This window comes from Drosophila montana, unplaced genomic scaffold (genome assembly GCF_035044405.1).
Source record: "Drosophila montana isolate Dmon_TW-CO22-7 unplaced genomic scaffold, ASM3504440v1 contig_3031_1, whole genome shotgun sequence".
Taxonomy (NCBI): Eukaryota; Metazoa; Arthropoda; class Insecta; order Diptera; family Drosophilidae; genus Drosophila; species Drosophila montana.
The window spans coordinates 115,915-131,823 of record NW_026997907.1 but is presented as its reverse complement, the minus strand read 5'-3'; the positions used below and the strand labels follow the sequence as shown (position 1 = coordinate 131,823).

The 15,909-nt window shown below is 48.4% G+C and overlaps 5 protein-coding genes across 5 annotated transcripts; 1 reads left to right on the top strand and 4 right to left on the bottom strand.

The window, feature by feature from the left end:
- Nucleotides 1–379: 379 nt before the first annotated feature.
- Nucleotides 380–4,464, top strand: tous (testes of unusual size). Its single transcript, XM_064685325.1, has 4 exons — nucleotides 380–800; nucleotides 870–1,795; nucleotides 1,859–2,028; nucleotides 2,126–4,464. Exons 1-4 carry the CDS (start codon nucleotides 538–540, stop codon nucleotides 4,277–4,279), a joined length of 3,513 nt encoding a protein of 1,170 aa, XP_064541395.1. The 5' UTR covers nucleotides 380–537; the 3' UTR covers nucleotides 4,280–4,464.
- Vps20 (vacuolar protein sorting 20) lies at nucleotides 4,321–5,333 on the bottom strand. The gene is made up of 3 exons (XM_064685328.1): nucleotides 5,176–5,333; nucleotides 4,999–5,108; nucleotides 4,321–4,940 (listed from the first exon to the last, which is right to left on the bottom strand). Exons 1-3 carry the CDS (start codon nucleotides 5,248–5,250, stop codon nucleotides 4,451–4,453), a joined length of 675 nt encoding a protein of 224 aa, XP_064541398.1. The 5' UTR covers nucleotides 5,251–5,333; the 3' UTR covers nucleotides 4,321–4,450.
- Nucleotides 5,334–5,387: 54 nt separating this feature from the next.
- Nucleotides 5,388–7,415, bottom strand: LOC135430596 (esterase B1-like). The gene is given in 5 exon segments (XM_064685327.1): nucleotides 5,388–6,131; nucleotides 6,134–6,726; nucleotides 6,780–7,000; nucleotides 7,057–7,182; nucleotides 7,238–7,415. Coding segments are annotated over 5 exon segments (1,701 nt in total). The 5' UTR covers nucleotides 7,310–7,415; the 3' UTR covers nucleotides 5,388–5,442.
- A 109-nt stretch (nucleotides 7,416–7,524) lies between these two features.
- Nucleotides 7,525–9,547, bottom strand: clt (cricklet). Its single transcript, XM_064685326.1, has 4 exons — nucleotides 9,376–9,547; nucleotides 9,191–9,316; nucleotides 8,914–9,134; nucleotides 7,525–8,860 (listed from the first exon to the last, which is right to left on the bottom strand). The coding sequence occupies exons 1-4, from the start codon at nucleotides 9,445–9,447 to the stop codon at nucleotides 7,567–7,569; spliced, it is 1,713 nt and encodes a 570-aa protein (XP_064541396.1). The 5' UTR covers nucleotides 9,448–9,547; the 3' UTR covers nucleotides 7,525–7,566.
- An 865-nt stretch (nucleotides 9,548–10,412) lies between these two features.
- On the bottom strand, nucleotides 10,413–15,846 carry PTP-ER (Protein tyrosine phosphatase-ERK/Enhancer of Ras1). The gene is made up of 2 exons (XM_064685329.1): nucleotides 12,651–15,846; nucleotides 10,413–12,597 (listed from the first exon to the last, which is right to left on the bottom strand). The coding sequence occupies exons 1-2, from the start codon at nucleotides 15,519–15,521 to the stop codon at nucleotides 11,359–11,361; spliced, it is 4,110 nt and encodes a 1,369-aa protein (XP_064541399.1). The 5' UTR covers nucleotides 15,522–15,846; the 3' UTR covers nucleotides 10,413–11,358.
- Nucleotides 15,847–15,909: the final 63 nt, after the last annotated feature.

Below are 15,909 nucleotides of genomic sequence, written 5' to 3'. Positions count from 1 at the left end.
TGGGGGAGGGCGGCGGTTGTGTGTGTTATTAACTGCCAGCGGGTTGACTCACTGTCTGATTGGACGGCTGATTGACTGAAGAGACCGACTTTGGGCATTTTGAGCGCATTACTGGAGTTCAAGTGCGACCAATGGGCGGGGGTGGTTGGGCCCTTAGAATGTTGTTGTTGTTGTAGTTTTGGTGACTCGAGTGCGTCCTAGGAAATTAAAAGCATACTTGGAGGCGTTTAATTATTTATTCATGCGCTTTTGCCGCTGTTTGATTACGAAGAGCTTTACGCGCCAAAATAAAAAACCAACATGCTGTTGGATTTCCCAGCCCCCCCCCCCCCCCTCCCCCCGGGGGAAACAAGCATTCTCGATGCCATGGAATTTGCTGTCAGGGCTGCCTTAACAATTCCTTCCGTTGTTTGATCGAAATTATTTGAATATTTTACTCGCGAGCTTAAGATACACACAAAAAGAAAATTGCATAAATATTTACCACAGCCAATTCCGATTTATATATACATATATATTTTCTAAGCGACTCACGAAATGGACGAAAAACGCTCGTCCATAGCTAATTCGGTGTCCATACGGCCGAAGCTTATCTATGGCCTGCGCACAGATGTCATTGGCAACATTAACTTTAATCTGACCAAGGAGGTCATATATCCGGTGGAGGGTGTGCTCGCATTCCACGATTATGTGACCAACAAGCAGCGTTTTCTGCGCTTTCCGGAGGACACCACGCCGGAAATCATTGCGCTCAGCTCGCATCGCAAGCTGTTGGCCGTGCTGGAGCTGCACGCGAGGAAGTAAGAGTTCGTTGTGAAAGTTAGTTTAATGCTCTCTTTGTGCCCTCCCCCCCCCCCTTCGCCCCACAGCGGTCGCTATATATCCATCTATGAGCTGTCGACGCTGAAGAAACGTCGCCATCTGGAGCTGCCGGGCAACCATCGCAATGCGCAGGTGCAGCAAATGATCTTTACGAATGACTCGCGTGCCATTGCGCTGGTGACCAGGCCGCCCAATGAGATGGTCTTCATGCTGGTGCTGGACAAGACGAGCACCGTTATTGAGGGACGCGCCACATTGCCGGGATCCCATGGCGGCGCCGAGTGCATTGCCGGCAATCCCAGCGATTGCGGCTTCCTGGCCGTGGCCGGGGATCGCACCCTGCTGCTGTTGAGCAAATCGGAGCGCGGCTTTACCATAAGCAACAACTTGAAGATCAACTATCGTGTCACCACAATGGCCTTTCTGTCCATGGATCTGCTGATGATGGGCACCGATCATGACCAGCTGATATTGGTGGAGAACGGTGAGCATAAGCTTAGCCAGAAGGCCAGCGTTGCCGAAACGGTGGACCTAATGGTCGACCAGGAGATGTTCGACAAGGATCGCGAGGCCCAGGAGCAACGCTATTCGGCCATACAGCCGGTAATCCTGCCCGATTCGCGTGTGCTCTGCATGACCGCCTTTGCCAGGGGCTTCGCTTACATCATTTTCAACAAGGTGTTCGTCTTCGAACGCGTCTCCAAGTTCAAGTTCGAGCGCAAGACCGTGCTAACGGTGCCCATCTCGATATATGCGGAGCCCCTCTATCAGATCACCAATCTGGCCGTCGATCACAAGCAGGAGACGGTGATCGTGACCTGCGCCCATGCCCAGATCTATGTGGGCATCCTGATTGTGCCGGAGACATTGAAGACCAAACAGCTCAAGTTCGAGCCGCTCGGCGTGCTCATCCACATCGGCGAGGTGGTCGCTCTCTCTGTCTGCGCCTGGAAACCCATCATTATGACGGCTTGTGTGTGAGATTTGGATCCCTATCAGAAACTTGAATCTAAGTGCGCCCTTTTCGTTTTTTTAGCAAGGGATCAGACCATACGCATCTGGAACTATGAGACGGCCAAGGTGGAGCTGGTGCGCAAGTTTCAGGTGGATGTCAACATTGTCGAGCTCAATTCCACGGGCCTCATGGCGGCCATCGGCTTCTCCGATCAGCTGCGCATCACACAGATCTTTATGGATGAGCTAAACGTGAGTTTTTTACATACAATTCTCTATCTTTTGATTGATTCCCTCCTCCTCCTCTTCCTCCTTCTCCTCCTCCTCCTCCTCCTCCTCCTCCCCGTAGATCGTCAAGACGTACAACTTTCCGCACTGCAACGATGTGAGATACTCGAACTTTGGCCACCTGATGGCGGCTGCCTATGACAACAATATAGCGGTGACATCGGTCTATAATCTGGAGGTGGTCATACAATTGAAGGGACACAATGGCACCGTCTTGTCCGTTGCCTGGACACGGACGGACAAATATTTGATATCCGGCGGCGCGGAGGGAGCCATTTATCAGTGGGACATTGAGACGGGCGCACGCCTGCAGGAGATCGTGCAGAAGGGCACCGAATATGTGACCATCTGTGTCAGCTTCAGCGAACCGATGACCATATTTGCGGGCACCAATCATGGCACCATACGCGAGTTCCAGGACTCGACGCTGCAGCGCGAGATTACGGTCCCGTCGCGCAATAAGGGAGCCGTCTCGGATCTGTGCCTGGCACGCTCCGATCTGATCATGTTCATTGCGGATCACGAGGGCGGGCTGTTCAATATGCAGCTGCCGTTCCTGGAGGCCGGCGGCGGCACCTTTACCAACTTCCGGTTCTTCGATGGACCCATAAGTAAGCTGCGTTTCACGTACGATGGGATGATGCTGGTGGCGATCTCCAAGCGGGGCACCGTTGCCATTTGGACAATGGATAACATTGAGGAGAAGGTGGCGCCCATGGATCAGGATCTGATGAAGAGCCAGGAGGTGCTCATACCACGCACCCAGCTGAGCGATAAAGTGGAGCAGATAACCAATCTGGAGCTGCGTCTGAAGCAGCAGGCCGAGGAGTTCCAGTATCAGCTGAGCCAGAATGAGATATTTGATGGCCAGCAGCTGCAGGAGGTGCATCGCAGCTATTGCAGCGCTCTCGAGGAGCTCAAGGAGCTGAACAATGAGATTGTGTCCAAGCACACGGAGGAAATGAATCTGATTACGTTCCAGATCAACGATATGAAGCAGGATCATCGCTCCCAAATGGACATACTGGCCAGCCAATATTCCGAGCGCATGCTCATCGAATATCAGAAGTTCACCAATCTACGCGAGAATATGCTGGAGCTGCGCGAGAGTTACGAGGATAAGCTGAAGAATTCGACGGGCACGCTGCAGGACACGATCGAAGCGCTGGAGAATGACTACAAGAAGCAGTTGGATGAACGCAAGGATCTCATACGTGAGCTCATGAAGGAGATGCAGGACAAGAAGGACGAGTTCATCAAATACTGCCAGGAGGTGGAGGCGGAAAATGATCGCAACATGGTTGCCACGCAAACCGAATACGAGAACAAGCTGACCACCGAGCGCAACGAGACGCAGATGTGGCGCGGCAAGGCGGGCGTGCTCCAAAAGAAATACGAATCACAGTGCAGGGAGATCGACAATCTGCTGGAGGAGGTGGAAACGCTCAAGGAGGAGCATATCAAGTCGCAAATGAAAATGCAGAAGCAGATGCGCAATATCGAGGATCTGCAGAAGGACATCTCGGATCGTGACTATGCCATCGGTGCCAAGGAGAAGCGCATACAGGAGCTGCTGCATAAGAATCAGGAGCTGGACAAATACAAGCAGGTGCTTAATCACAAAATTGCCGAGCTGAAGGCACAGATTGAGCCGCGCGAGTTCCAGATCAACGACAAACGCAAACATATTATCGAAATGGAACACGAACTGGAGGGTCTCAATCAGAACAACATACAGCTGGAGCTGCAGCTCAAGGAGATGCGCGACAAGTATCTCAGCAATGTGACCGAGCTGCGCTCCGAGCGACATCGCGCGAAGGCCGCCCGCGAATGCCTTAATGCCATTTGCACGGACATCTTCTATGTGGCCGGCGAGGTGAGCACCGCCGATGGCCTCAAGAAGGCGGTCAAGGAGCTGTTCCACAAGCACGCCAACGATGATGAGCTCAAGCGCTTCGTCACACTCGATGCCGAGGTGCGCGATGAGTTCTTGCGCCAGCGCAAACAAATCGAGACTGTGCTGGCGCGCTACAAGTCCGTGGCGGAGGACAAGAGCGTCCAGAAGAAATACGATAAACTGTTCCAGGAGAATGTGGTGCTGCTGGAGGAGATCGAAGGTCTGCGCGATGAGAATAGAGGCCTGCGCACGCGCGTCCGGGAGGATGTGCGCAGATCTGGCAGGAGAACTAACCGAAGACTCGAGAGTCTAATGTAAATGCTGGCCAATGGAAATGAGATGTGCACAACTGCTGCCGATTCTGATGGAAATAATCTTATATAAAAATATATATATGTGTTTCACAAAGGACTCGTACATACATGGGATTTACATACATACATACAAAGGTTATGCTTAGTTCGATGAATAAAGTAAATGGCATTAGTTTCAGGCTTCCAGCAGCACCTTCTTTGCACTGTCCTTTACTTTGGTCGCTTTGGTTGCAGCTGTCTCCTGCTCGTCCTCCTCATCCTCAAGGTCATCCGCTGCTGTTGCCGCAGGTGTGGCTGGCAACTCTTCGCTGGGCACATCGGGCAATTGTACTCGCTGCTCTTCAGCCTCCAGCGCATCGAGCTCGGCGAGCACATCGTCCTCGTCTTCTTGTGTCAACACATCCGTTAGTATGGCATCAATCTCCTGTTGCTTTTCGATGCCCTCGCGTGTTTCGTCCATTATCTTCTCCACCTCGTTTATGTCCAGCATGTCGTGCACCTTCTTCAAGGCAGCATTGCCCTGCTTCAAGCCATCCAGCACCTTCATTTCCACCTGCGCGAATTCTAAATCGGCGGCTAACTTCTCCAAGTTGTCCAGCTGTTTGTCGGCGTTCGAGAGCAAACTTTCCTGATACTTCTTTTTGCGCAGCAGCAGTTTGGCGCGGCTAAAATGGATTTCTTTGTTTAAACAAGGTCTTTTGGTAAACTACGGTAGCTGCTTACTCCTTTCTGCCCTGCTGTAGGCACTTCTTGGCGAGCAGTCTATCATTTTCGAGCTGCAGTTCGATGCGCTTCTGGTACTGTTTCAGACGATCCCGTTGCTGCTTCAATTGCTACGGTTTATCAAGGGATTAGCAATTGTTACAATGCACAGACAGGTGGACGAGCAGTTGTACTTACCAGAACGGCCTTGTCGTGGTCCGTAATGCGACTAGGAGCTGTCTTTTTGCTAGATTTCCCAAACAATGCACCCATGACTAACTTGCAATAGGCAACGACTTGCTATCGATATGTTGTTTCCCCTCGATATATTAATATCGCTCACGACTGAACTTTTGGTATTTAAATACTACTTAACATATCGATATTAATTAAATTAAAAAACTATCGAATTTGTAATTTTAATGAGCATATTTATTTTAAAAGATATATTCTAATTTGAATTTTTTACAATTTGGCCCTCACTGCTTCAAAACATTTGGTCTTATATCTCTTGAACATGCTACGCCAGAAATCCATACGCTCTACATCTGGATTTAGCTGCATTTTGCATTCCCTATCAAGTATCATATAATTCAATTGATATGGCTCGAGTTCCCCATTGGGATTCCTCGTTTGTTTCTCTACTGGTGTCCAGCTCTTCGATGGTTTGCCAGATTTGGCAAAGTTGGCCCACATATGGCCCATTTTCTCAGAAATTTGGAAATCATCTTGTGCCATGGGAGACTTATCATTAGCCATTTGGAATAGATAGGAAAGCTCATCGGCATGCGATGCTCCACGCAGTTTGTCAGCCTGGAACAGGCGCTTATACATGTTCCTGCCTCCCACATAGTCAAAACGATAGAAATAGAACGGCGCCTTCTGGAAGTTGGCGTGAATCTCTGCAGCATGCTGCAAGTCCATAATGAAATGCACATCACCTTGCAGGTCTACTAGATTGTCGAGACAGTCGAGCGTGAGCGGCTTTCCATTGAAATAGAATTGACGCATATCCTCGGCAGCCTGAAGTGCTTCTGGTGCCTCTGGATCCTCCACCAAACTGCGTGGCACCAAACGCGCCAAATCCTCGTTGTAGAGCTCCACCTTACGTTTGGGATTTGTCATCATGACCGTTCCCTCTGCCGAATTGTAATGACGGGCATTTTGGGCAGACGCTGCCTGTCATGCAGCAGATCAATAAATGGTTTAATTAGGAAGCTATCCGGACTGCTTGCATCCTCCACAACTGGCTTAAATGAGAAGGGCAGGTGACGACGTCGCTCATCATCGTTCAGCACATCCAAAGTTTTCGCTAGCATTGCCAATGGTGTCACCGCCTTGGACTGCAGGAATTCCAACAGGTCACTAGCCCGCTCTATATTCTTGCCCTCCAGCAGTTCGCCCAGACGTCGCGCTTTGTATGCACCATTGTCCTGGAATACCCACTCCGCGTTGCCAGTGCCGCTCTGCATGATGGCTTTGTGGAACAGCTTGTTGGCTTGCGGACCGTACATGTGCATATGAACTGACGAAGCGCCAGCGCTCTCCCCAAACAGAGTCACATTCTGTGGATCACCATTGAAGTTGGCAATATTATCCTGTACCCACTGCAACGCCAGACGCTGATCCTTCAGACCGGCATTGCCGTGTATGCCCGCCTCGGGTAAGCAGAGGAAACCCAATGCACCCAGACGATAATTCAGGGTAACCACAATGACCTCCTCTTGCATTAGTTGCGCAGGAAAGTGACTGCAAATGGAGAAATTATAATGATGTTTACAAATTCGCAGGGGTTCACTTACTAGTCACTGTTGCCATTGCCGAACCAGAAGCCACCACCATGAATCCACACCATGACGGGCAGAGGTTTCTGTGACTTGCCCTTGGGCACATACACATTGAGGAACAGGCAGTTCTCAGAGCCAATCACTTCTTGGGTAAACGGATCACGCTGATGCGAGACGTCACCTTCTTTGCTGCAGTTTAGTTCTTGCTCCTTGAAACGCTCCAGGGGCACAGGGCTCTGGGAGGAACAAGAAATTACCAGTTTGCAAATGGATCTTTGTGTGAAGCACTCACCCGAAAACGGAGCTCTCCTACGGGTGGCTCTGCATACGGCACGCCCAGGAAACTTTCGTACTGTAGGCCACTTGGCAGCTGTTGCCGTTGTCCGACCACAATTCCTTGTCTCACAGGCACCTTCACCTGCGAATTGATTGCTTTAAATTTAATAAGAATTCCTCAGGGCTTTTCATCTTACTTTTCCATTGCTGTATAATCTGAGGCACCTGGCTGTATATTGTCCACGTCTCAGGGTAACGAAACCCCACATAATTACAAATACATATATATATGGCAAATCGTAATCTCTTTGTAATTAAAAAATCTTTTTAAATATATTTAAACTGATCTTTGGACGCACCAAAAGACAGCTGATTGATCTTGGAACTTTCCGAAGCCGCCGGATGCTTAAAAGTATCGATATATCAGCATTTAAAAAATACTAAAAATAATTTATCGATAAGCTATCAATATATATCATTGAAATTCGAAATATTATGAGTATATTTATTGTTAAAAAAATATCCGTTACAATTTTGCTCTCAACGCTTCATAGCATTGGGACTTATATCTCTTGTACATGCTGCGCCAAAAATCTATACGCTCCGCATCTGGATTTCGCTGCATTTTGCACTCCCGATCGAGCAGCATATAGTCCAATTGGAAGGGCTCGAGCTCCCCATTGGCGTCCCTCTTTGGTCCCTGCACTGGTGTCCAGCTGTCCAATGGCTTCCCATTTTTGGCAAAGTTAGCCCACATCTGACACATGCGCTCAGTCATTTTGGCATCCTCTGGCTCCAGCGGTAAATCGTCATCCACCATTTGGAATAGGTAGGAAAGTTCATCGGCATGCGATGCTCCACGTAGTTTTTCCGCCTGGAAAATACGCTTGTACATATTCCTGCCGCCCACATAGTCGAAGCGATAGAAATACAATGGGGCGGTACGCTGGCAGTTGGCATGAATCTCTGCAGCGTGCTGCATGTCGATGTTGAAATGATAATCAGTGAACAGATCGACCAAGTTATCGAGCCGCTCGGGCGCTACTGATTGCCCGTTAAAATAGAATTGTCGGATGTCCTCGGCGGCTTCGAATGCCTCTGGCGCCTTGGGGTTTTCCACCAAATTGCGTGGCACCACGCGTGCCAGATCTTCATCGTAGAGCTCCAACTTGCGCCTGGCATTGGCAACCATGGCTATGCCCTCGCCAGAGTTATAGCCCATCAGCAGTGGCATATCACGCAGGCGCTCCTTGTCATGCAGCAAGTCCAGAAATTGAGTATTTATGAAGCTATCCTGACTGCTTGGATCTTCGATAACTGGCTTAAAGGCCAGTGGCAATCCGCGCCGTCGCTCATCAGCCGTCAGCACATCCAAAGTTTTCGCCAGCATGCCCAATGGTGTCGCCGCCTCGGACTGCAGGAATTCCAACAGGCCGCTAGCCTGCTCTATATTCTTGCCCTGCAGCAGTTCGCCCAGACGGCGTGCCTTGTGCGGAGCATCCTGCTGGAATACCCACTCCATGTTGCCAGTGCCGCTCTGCATGATGGCTTTGTGGAACAGCTTGTTGGCATGCGACGCATATGTGTGCAGATGCACTGCAGCAGCGCCAGCGCTCTCCCCGAAAAGTGTCACATTCTGTGGATCACCATTGAAGCTGGCAATGTTATCCTGTACCCACTGCAACGCCAGACGCTGATCCTTCAGACCGGCATTGCCGTGTATGCCCGCCTCGGGTAAGCTCAGAAAGCCCAAAGCACCCAGACGATAATTCAGGGTAACCACAATGACCTCCTCTTGCATTAGCTGCGCAGGAAAGTGACTGCAAATGGAGAAATTATAATGATGTTTACAAATTCGCAGGGGTTCACTTACTAGTCACTGTTGCCATTGCCGAACCAGAAGCCACCACCATGAATCCACACCATGACGGGCAGAGGTTTCTGTGACTTGCCCTTGGGCACATACACATTGAGGAACAGGCAGTTCTCGGAGCCAATCACTTCTTGCGTAAACGGATCACGCTGATGCGAGACGTCGCCTTCTTTGCAGCAGTCTAGTTCTTGCTCCTTGAAACGCTCCAGCGGCACAGGGCTCTGGGAGGAACAAAAAATTACAAGTTTGCAAATGGATCTTTGTGAGGAGTACTCACCCGAAAACGGAGCTCTCCCACGGGTGGCTCTGCATACGGCACGCCCAGGAAACTTTCGTATTGCAGGCCACATGGGAGCTGTTGCCGTTGTCCAACCACAACGCCCTGGTTCACAGGCACCTTCACCTGCATATTGAGAAAGTGAATTTAGGTAACAAACTGTTTGCTGATGGTATTTGGCTTACCCTCATATTGCTGAATAATCGGAGGCAACTGATTGAATACTGTCCGCGGCGAAGTGTGCTGAAGGCCCACATAATTAGAACTTAGGTCTACAAACAAAATCTAATCACTATGTAATTTCGGTCCGAAAAGCCAAACCTGTTTAGAAATGAACTTTAGACGACGCACAAACAAAACCAGCTGATTTGACTTTAACCCTTCAGCGGGCACGACGGGCTAATATACACACATACACACGCATACAATACATACATAAAAACTCTAGCGGAATCATCATGATTAAGCTAATTCAATAATGATGCGGCAACTTTATGATAATAATGATAATAGCTTTCATAGAATTTTTACTGCAGACATAAACAGGAAAGGAAAGTTATTTTCGAGGCTAAAATTGGATAACTCTTGAATAACTACTAAAACTGATAGACAAATAAACCTCTACGTTCTACTTCCACTTTGAATAATTACATAATGAAATAGGGATAGTATTTAAAAGAAATTGATTGGAGTTTAGTTTACTTAACCAACTCCCCCCAATCAAGATTCATTCAAACGCATTCGTTTTGCATAAACAAAACCAGCTGATTTGACTTTAACCCTTCAATGGGCACGACGGGTTAATATACACACACATAAAATACATTCATAAAATCATTAGCGGCATCATCATGACTAAGATAATTCAATAATGATACGGCAATTTTATGAAAGAGCCGCGAGAAATATTTAAAAAATAATTATAGTAGATTTAATATAAATGTTTAAAGCAGATATAAACAAGAAAGGAAAGTTATCTTCCAGGCTAAAATTGAAAAATTCTGGAATAAATATCGCTTTATATAATATAAAATATAAAAAAATAATTGTAGTAGCTATAATAGTATTTTTACTGCAGATCTAAACAAGAAAGCAAAGTTATCCTCGAGTTCGACTTTGACTAATTATGAAAATAAAATTAGGCAAAGTTTTTTAAAAAATTGATTTATGTATAGTTTACTTAACTTAAGCATTTGCCCAGCCCAACATTAAAACGCATTCGTTTTACACATTTATAATTACATTTAAAATGTTTCTAAGTTTTATTTGACTAGTTCCATTGCATAAACATTAATACAAGTTTTCAAATTTCATTTTAGTTTTTTGTTTTCTTCAATATAATTGTTTTTGTTTTTGTTTTTGTTTTTGTTTTTGTCATGAAAGAACTCTAGCTGTAACTATGGGTTTGTACGACGAACAGCAACGACAAGGGTCGAGCTGGCAGTTCGGAAGCCGTGAAAATTGGTGTTTTAGTCAGTTAGAAACGGAGCAGGCTCCGAGACAACTTGATAAAGGGTTTGAGCTTTTCACGTTTTCCGAACAGTTTTTACCAACTCACCATTGTTGCTTCTGTTGTTGTTGTTGTTGTTGTTGCTCGTTAGGTAAGGTAATTAATAAGGATAATTAACTTTAGTTGTAGTTGTTGTTGTTGTTTTTAAGCATAGTTGTGTTTTGTTTGTTTGCTCACACCGAAAAATAATGAAAACATTTACACTTATGTACATAGATACATGCACACCACATTGAACAGACATACATCCATAAAACACTTAATAAACATTTATAATAGTAATAATAATAATAAGTAATCCGTAATCATAATAATGTGTAGATAATAGATAATAAGTTTATATAGCAAACATTGAGAACATATCTTCTCTATGCCATATAACTACTATATTTGATGTATATAAGTTTATATGTTCGAGACTCTTTTAGCCATGGTTATTCGCATTTGTTTTTGTTGTTGTTGTTGTTGTTGTTTTTCTTTTTCTTTTTCTTTTTGTTTTGCTTTTAAAATAAGTTTCACAAAAATGTTTCTTTTACAAATAGTAAATTGGTGTTTTGTTCTTCATCTTCAACTTCTTCATCATCATCGACATCGTCTACAACTATATCTTGATCGTCATCTTGATCAAAATTGTCATCTTTATGGGTAATTATCTAATCTAAAAACGTCGCAGCGCCAAAGTGCGCTTCAAATAGAGACAAATGGCTCGATGTATTAGCTCATATTGCTCCGAGTTTTGCACCATGCCGCCGCGTTGCAGCCGCAAATTGCAAACAATGCCCAGGATGTCCACAAATATGTCTGGCATCTTGGGCAATTGATCAAAACTAACCGCATCCGGCTGCTCAACAATGTGCTGGATGTGCAATATCGTATTACAGCTAAAGCTGGACTCTGTATCCGCATCTCGGACATTCTGTATAGCCTCCACATCCGCCATGGTCAGCGTTCGGCTCAACATGCCCGTCAGCGAATAGGCAAGGGATTGTCGCAGCTGGCGCACCGCATTCAGTATGGCCGTAAAGCAACCGGTCCGTCCAATGCCCGCCGAGCAGTGTATCACCGGCAACGGTTGCACCGCATTGAAGATGTCCTGCTTGTAGATCTCCAGACGTTGGGCGCTCAAATGGGCATTGCGCGTGTAGCGCTTGTCATCATAATTATCAAACTCCGACTCGCATTTGCCCAGATTGAGCACATGCAGGCAGGTGTCCAGCAGCGTATTAATATCCCGCGGCGAATGATGATCCGGCCAATCCGGATACCAATAATGATAGCAGCAGATCTTTTGCAAATAATACTCCAGCCGGCCCGCGCTCTCCGGCACATTGATGCAGTAGAGCACCACCAGCTTGCGCACGGAGTAGCCATTGCGTCGCACAATGCCCACATTTTTGGCCAAAAAGAAACTGCCATCGGCGGGCAGGGTGCGGCGCAATGATTCGCTCAGCGTTACCTTAAGCGAATCGATGGCTATGTGCCAGCGATTGTTGAGCTCCCGTTCGGTTGCCGGCTGCTGCAGCTCACTAGAAGTGAGTCCACACTCGACACTGTCCAGCGTTGGCAGCAGATGCGGCTCAAAGTAGTCGCGTGCCAGCGCGCTCAGCTCAAAGACTTCACCCTTGGCGGCCACAGCAAAAATTTCGTTTAGCTCGATGGGAAAATAAATGGCGCACTTTTGCCGATTGCATTCCGTGAAATTGGTGAGCATTACGATCTTCTGATAGTACTGCTGCAGGATGTGTGTCCTGTCCACATGCGGACTGCTGCCGCCGCCGTCCATGCAGCGGCGTATATAACGCTGCGTATTCTGATAGATCATTAGCCAAAATTCGAAAATTGTATTGGGCAGAGGACCCTGCGAGGCCACATAGCACTTGGACACATAGTCCGGGCCCTGGAAGCGAAAAGTGGTCATCAATATATTTGTCATAAATATTTTAGGCTTACCTTGATGTAATTGGCATTGATGTAGGGCAAATCCTCATTGGCCAGTAGCGTCGTTTTGCTGATTAGCTCCTCGCTGCTGGTTTGTGGCTGCAGCAGGCAGCTCTGCTGGTGCTGCTGTTGCAGATTCAACAGCTCCGTGGCCTCGCTCTCGAGCAGCACGCGCGAATGTTCATTGGGCAAAATCGTTTTGTAGCGATTCTTTGTCTGCGAGCCAAACACCATCGGCTTCTCCTGATGATTGAGCGGCAAATCCCAGAACTCCTTGTGCAGATCACGAAATATGCGCTTCTGTTCATCATCGCTCAGCTGGGGCAGAGGCGTCACAATACGCTTAACCACCGCCTGATACATGGCCAACAGTTCGCTATCCTCCGAGGTGGGTGGCACTTGATTTGTGGGCGTGCCGCCCTCACCGCGTCCCAGCACCAGCACCGGCGGCTGCTCCAAATTCACCTTGTAGCTGTCATCGAAAACATGATTCAGCTTGATCAGATCGTACTGATTGAGCGGATTCGAGGCGCTCTGCAGCATCTGTATGCTGGCCAAATAGATTTTGAATTCCTCGCTAGTCGTTTGCGGCGAGAGCGGACGTGTCATAATGTTGCGTATGCCCACGCCCACGCCTACACCGACTCCAACGCCGACGCCGCCTCCACCAGCCGCACAGCTGCACAGAACAACGCCGGGCTCGGCATGAGCCGCGGGCGACTTGTTCTTCGACTGCTCGCTGGGCTGCAAATCCGAAGCGGAGCCAAAGCACAACGGCTGCTTGCTGCTAAAGTCCAAATACTGCGAACTGTTGCCGCCACGATTGCTGTTCAGATTCTCCGTGCTGAAGAACTTGCGCTGATGCGGCGATTGGGCGGCATTGGCAGCACCACAGCTGCACACGGTCAACTTGGGCTGCAGCTGCTCTGCAGCGACGCCAACTCCACCAATTAGCTGGCCGCTCATGTTGAGCGTCAGGCTTTGATTGCTGCCGCGCCGCTCGAGCAGTCCGCGCTTGGGCGTCGTGGTCACATGGCTGGGCGTCTGAGTCTGGGCCATGGAGTTAAGCTCGCCGCACGAGTTGGTCGTGTGACTCTTTAGTGTGATGCTGTGATTGGAGCCGCGCCGCCGGAACAAGCCCTGGCGCGTGCACTGCACGCTGGCCGCAGCGACAGTTAATTGATTGTGCAGCTGCTGCTGCTGTTGTTGATACGACGGCGGCTGCAGCTGTTGTTGCTGCTGCTGCTCCAGATTGCAGCTGGACTTGGAGTTGCTCACCGAGCCCAAACTATAATTGGACACGCTCAGGCCGCTGTTCATCAGATTGCCACAGGAGCTGTGCAGATTCAGTGTGAGGCTGTGATTGGAGCCGCGACGCTGCAGCAGATTCATGGAGCTGGCCATGCTCTTAGCCTGGATGTGGCCACTGCCGGGCAAGTCCATGGACTTTTGCTTGAACGGCGACTCCACACCGACGATTGGCGTAAACTCCACCAGTGTCAGGCACTCGGGCAACGTTTTTAAATTGGTGCTCGACGAGTGCAGCATCGGATTCAGTTTGTGTGCGCTGCGCGGCGCCAAGTTGGCGCCCAACGAAAATTTGCCACTGTTGCTGTCCGTACTGGACGCCGACCTAAGTTCATCTGTGTCCAGTGAACTCTGATATGGATTTTGTTTCCGATGATACATTTGCCAATCGCTGTTGTTCAGGCCGGGAGATTTGCGGCGCATGGTGCGCCGAAATTGCAGCGACTGTTGCGTATCCAGCCGGGAGAGAGAGGTGGAGTACAGGCTGGAGGCACTTGGCTGCATGAGCATATTGCTCGCATTGGCATGACCACTGCTGCTGCCCGGCGCGGACATATCGTGAGATTCATTTATGTGATGCACCACAATCGAGAGCTCCGTCTCGTTGGCAGCCGAGTCCAGGGACCGTGCCTTCTCCTTGGTGCACTTAATGGTGGGCGTCTTTGGCTTGGCCAGCGTTGATGGGGATGCCGGCTGTGCTGAGCTGCCTTTGCTGGCCAGCTGCACATCTGTGATGCGTATGGTGAGATTGTTTTTATTCTTGCGATTGCGGCGATTGCCCGCCTCCTGCTGCAGTTGGGCAACTGCGACAGCATTTGCTTGCTGCTGATTGTCAGGATCCTCGGCTGCCAGAGCAGCAGTTGCGGGCGGCACCATATCCTGGACCACATGATCGATTTCGGGAAAGCGAAAGAAATTGCCATTTTTATAGCCCGCAGAATTGATGATGTTTAGCGGTGAACCGCCAAGTGAATGATTCAAATTGAGATTATTTATAGAGGCGAGTAGTTTCGGTGAGTAGCTAAGGCGGCTCGAGTCGTTAAGGAGGTTTGGTGTTGTTGTTGTCGTCGTTGAGCTGTCATCTCTAAAAAGGATTGTGGGTGAGTTGTGTTCGCTTTTCGATAAATACAAACTATCGTGATCGTTATCGGTGTTGCATTTTTTTGGTATTGTATTTTCCTTGTTGGCAAAGATGCGTCCGTCCTGCGGCGAGCACGAACGGCGATCGTATAAAGAGAATCGCTTGAATTTACGATTCAGCGTCGTCGGCGATTGCGGCAACTGTTGTGTTGGCTGCTGCTGCTGCTGCTGCTTGGGATTGCAAATTGTAAACTGTTTGGGTGTATAAAGTGGCTCCTCATCGCAGCAGGCTCGTGCGGGCTCAGCGGCTGCTGCTGCTGTTGTGGGCGATGGGAACTCAAAGGAGGTCTGCAAATACTCCAGGGGCGTAAAATATGGTGTGGGCGTGCTCTTGTTGCTCTCCACATCCACATCGGCGTCAGCAGCATTGGTATAGGAGCACTCAATTGATGCAATAACTGCATGTTCTTTGTTGTTGTTTTTTAACTTGTCCATTATATACACACACAAAACACACAGAAAACGCGCTGCGCTCCGCTCCACACACACTCCACACTCCACTCCTCTCCTCTCTTCACTCACACGCTCGCTCGTTCACACGCCTTCACTTTGCTGGGCTGCTGTTTGGCTAGACAGGCGCTGCCATGCAGTTGGTATAATGCCGTCAAACGGTTAACATTATTGGCTTGCACATTGGCCACTAGCTGGTTGAAAAACTACATAAGCATTGCAAGTAAATTGCGCTTTTCACAACACAACATTTTACACGCAAAATAAGGAAAATAATCAACCTAAACACAACTAGTGTGACCAGGCCATGATACACTGAATATGTACTATATCGATATACAAATTGTACACACGGTATTTTCTTGGGGTTGAA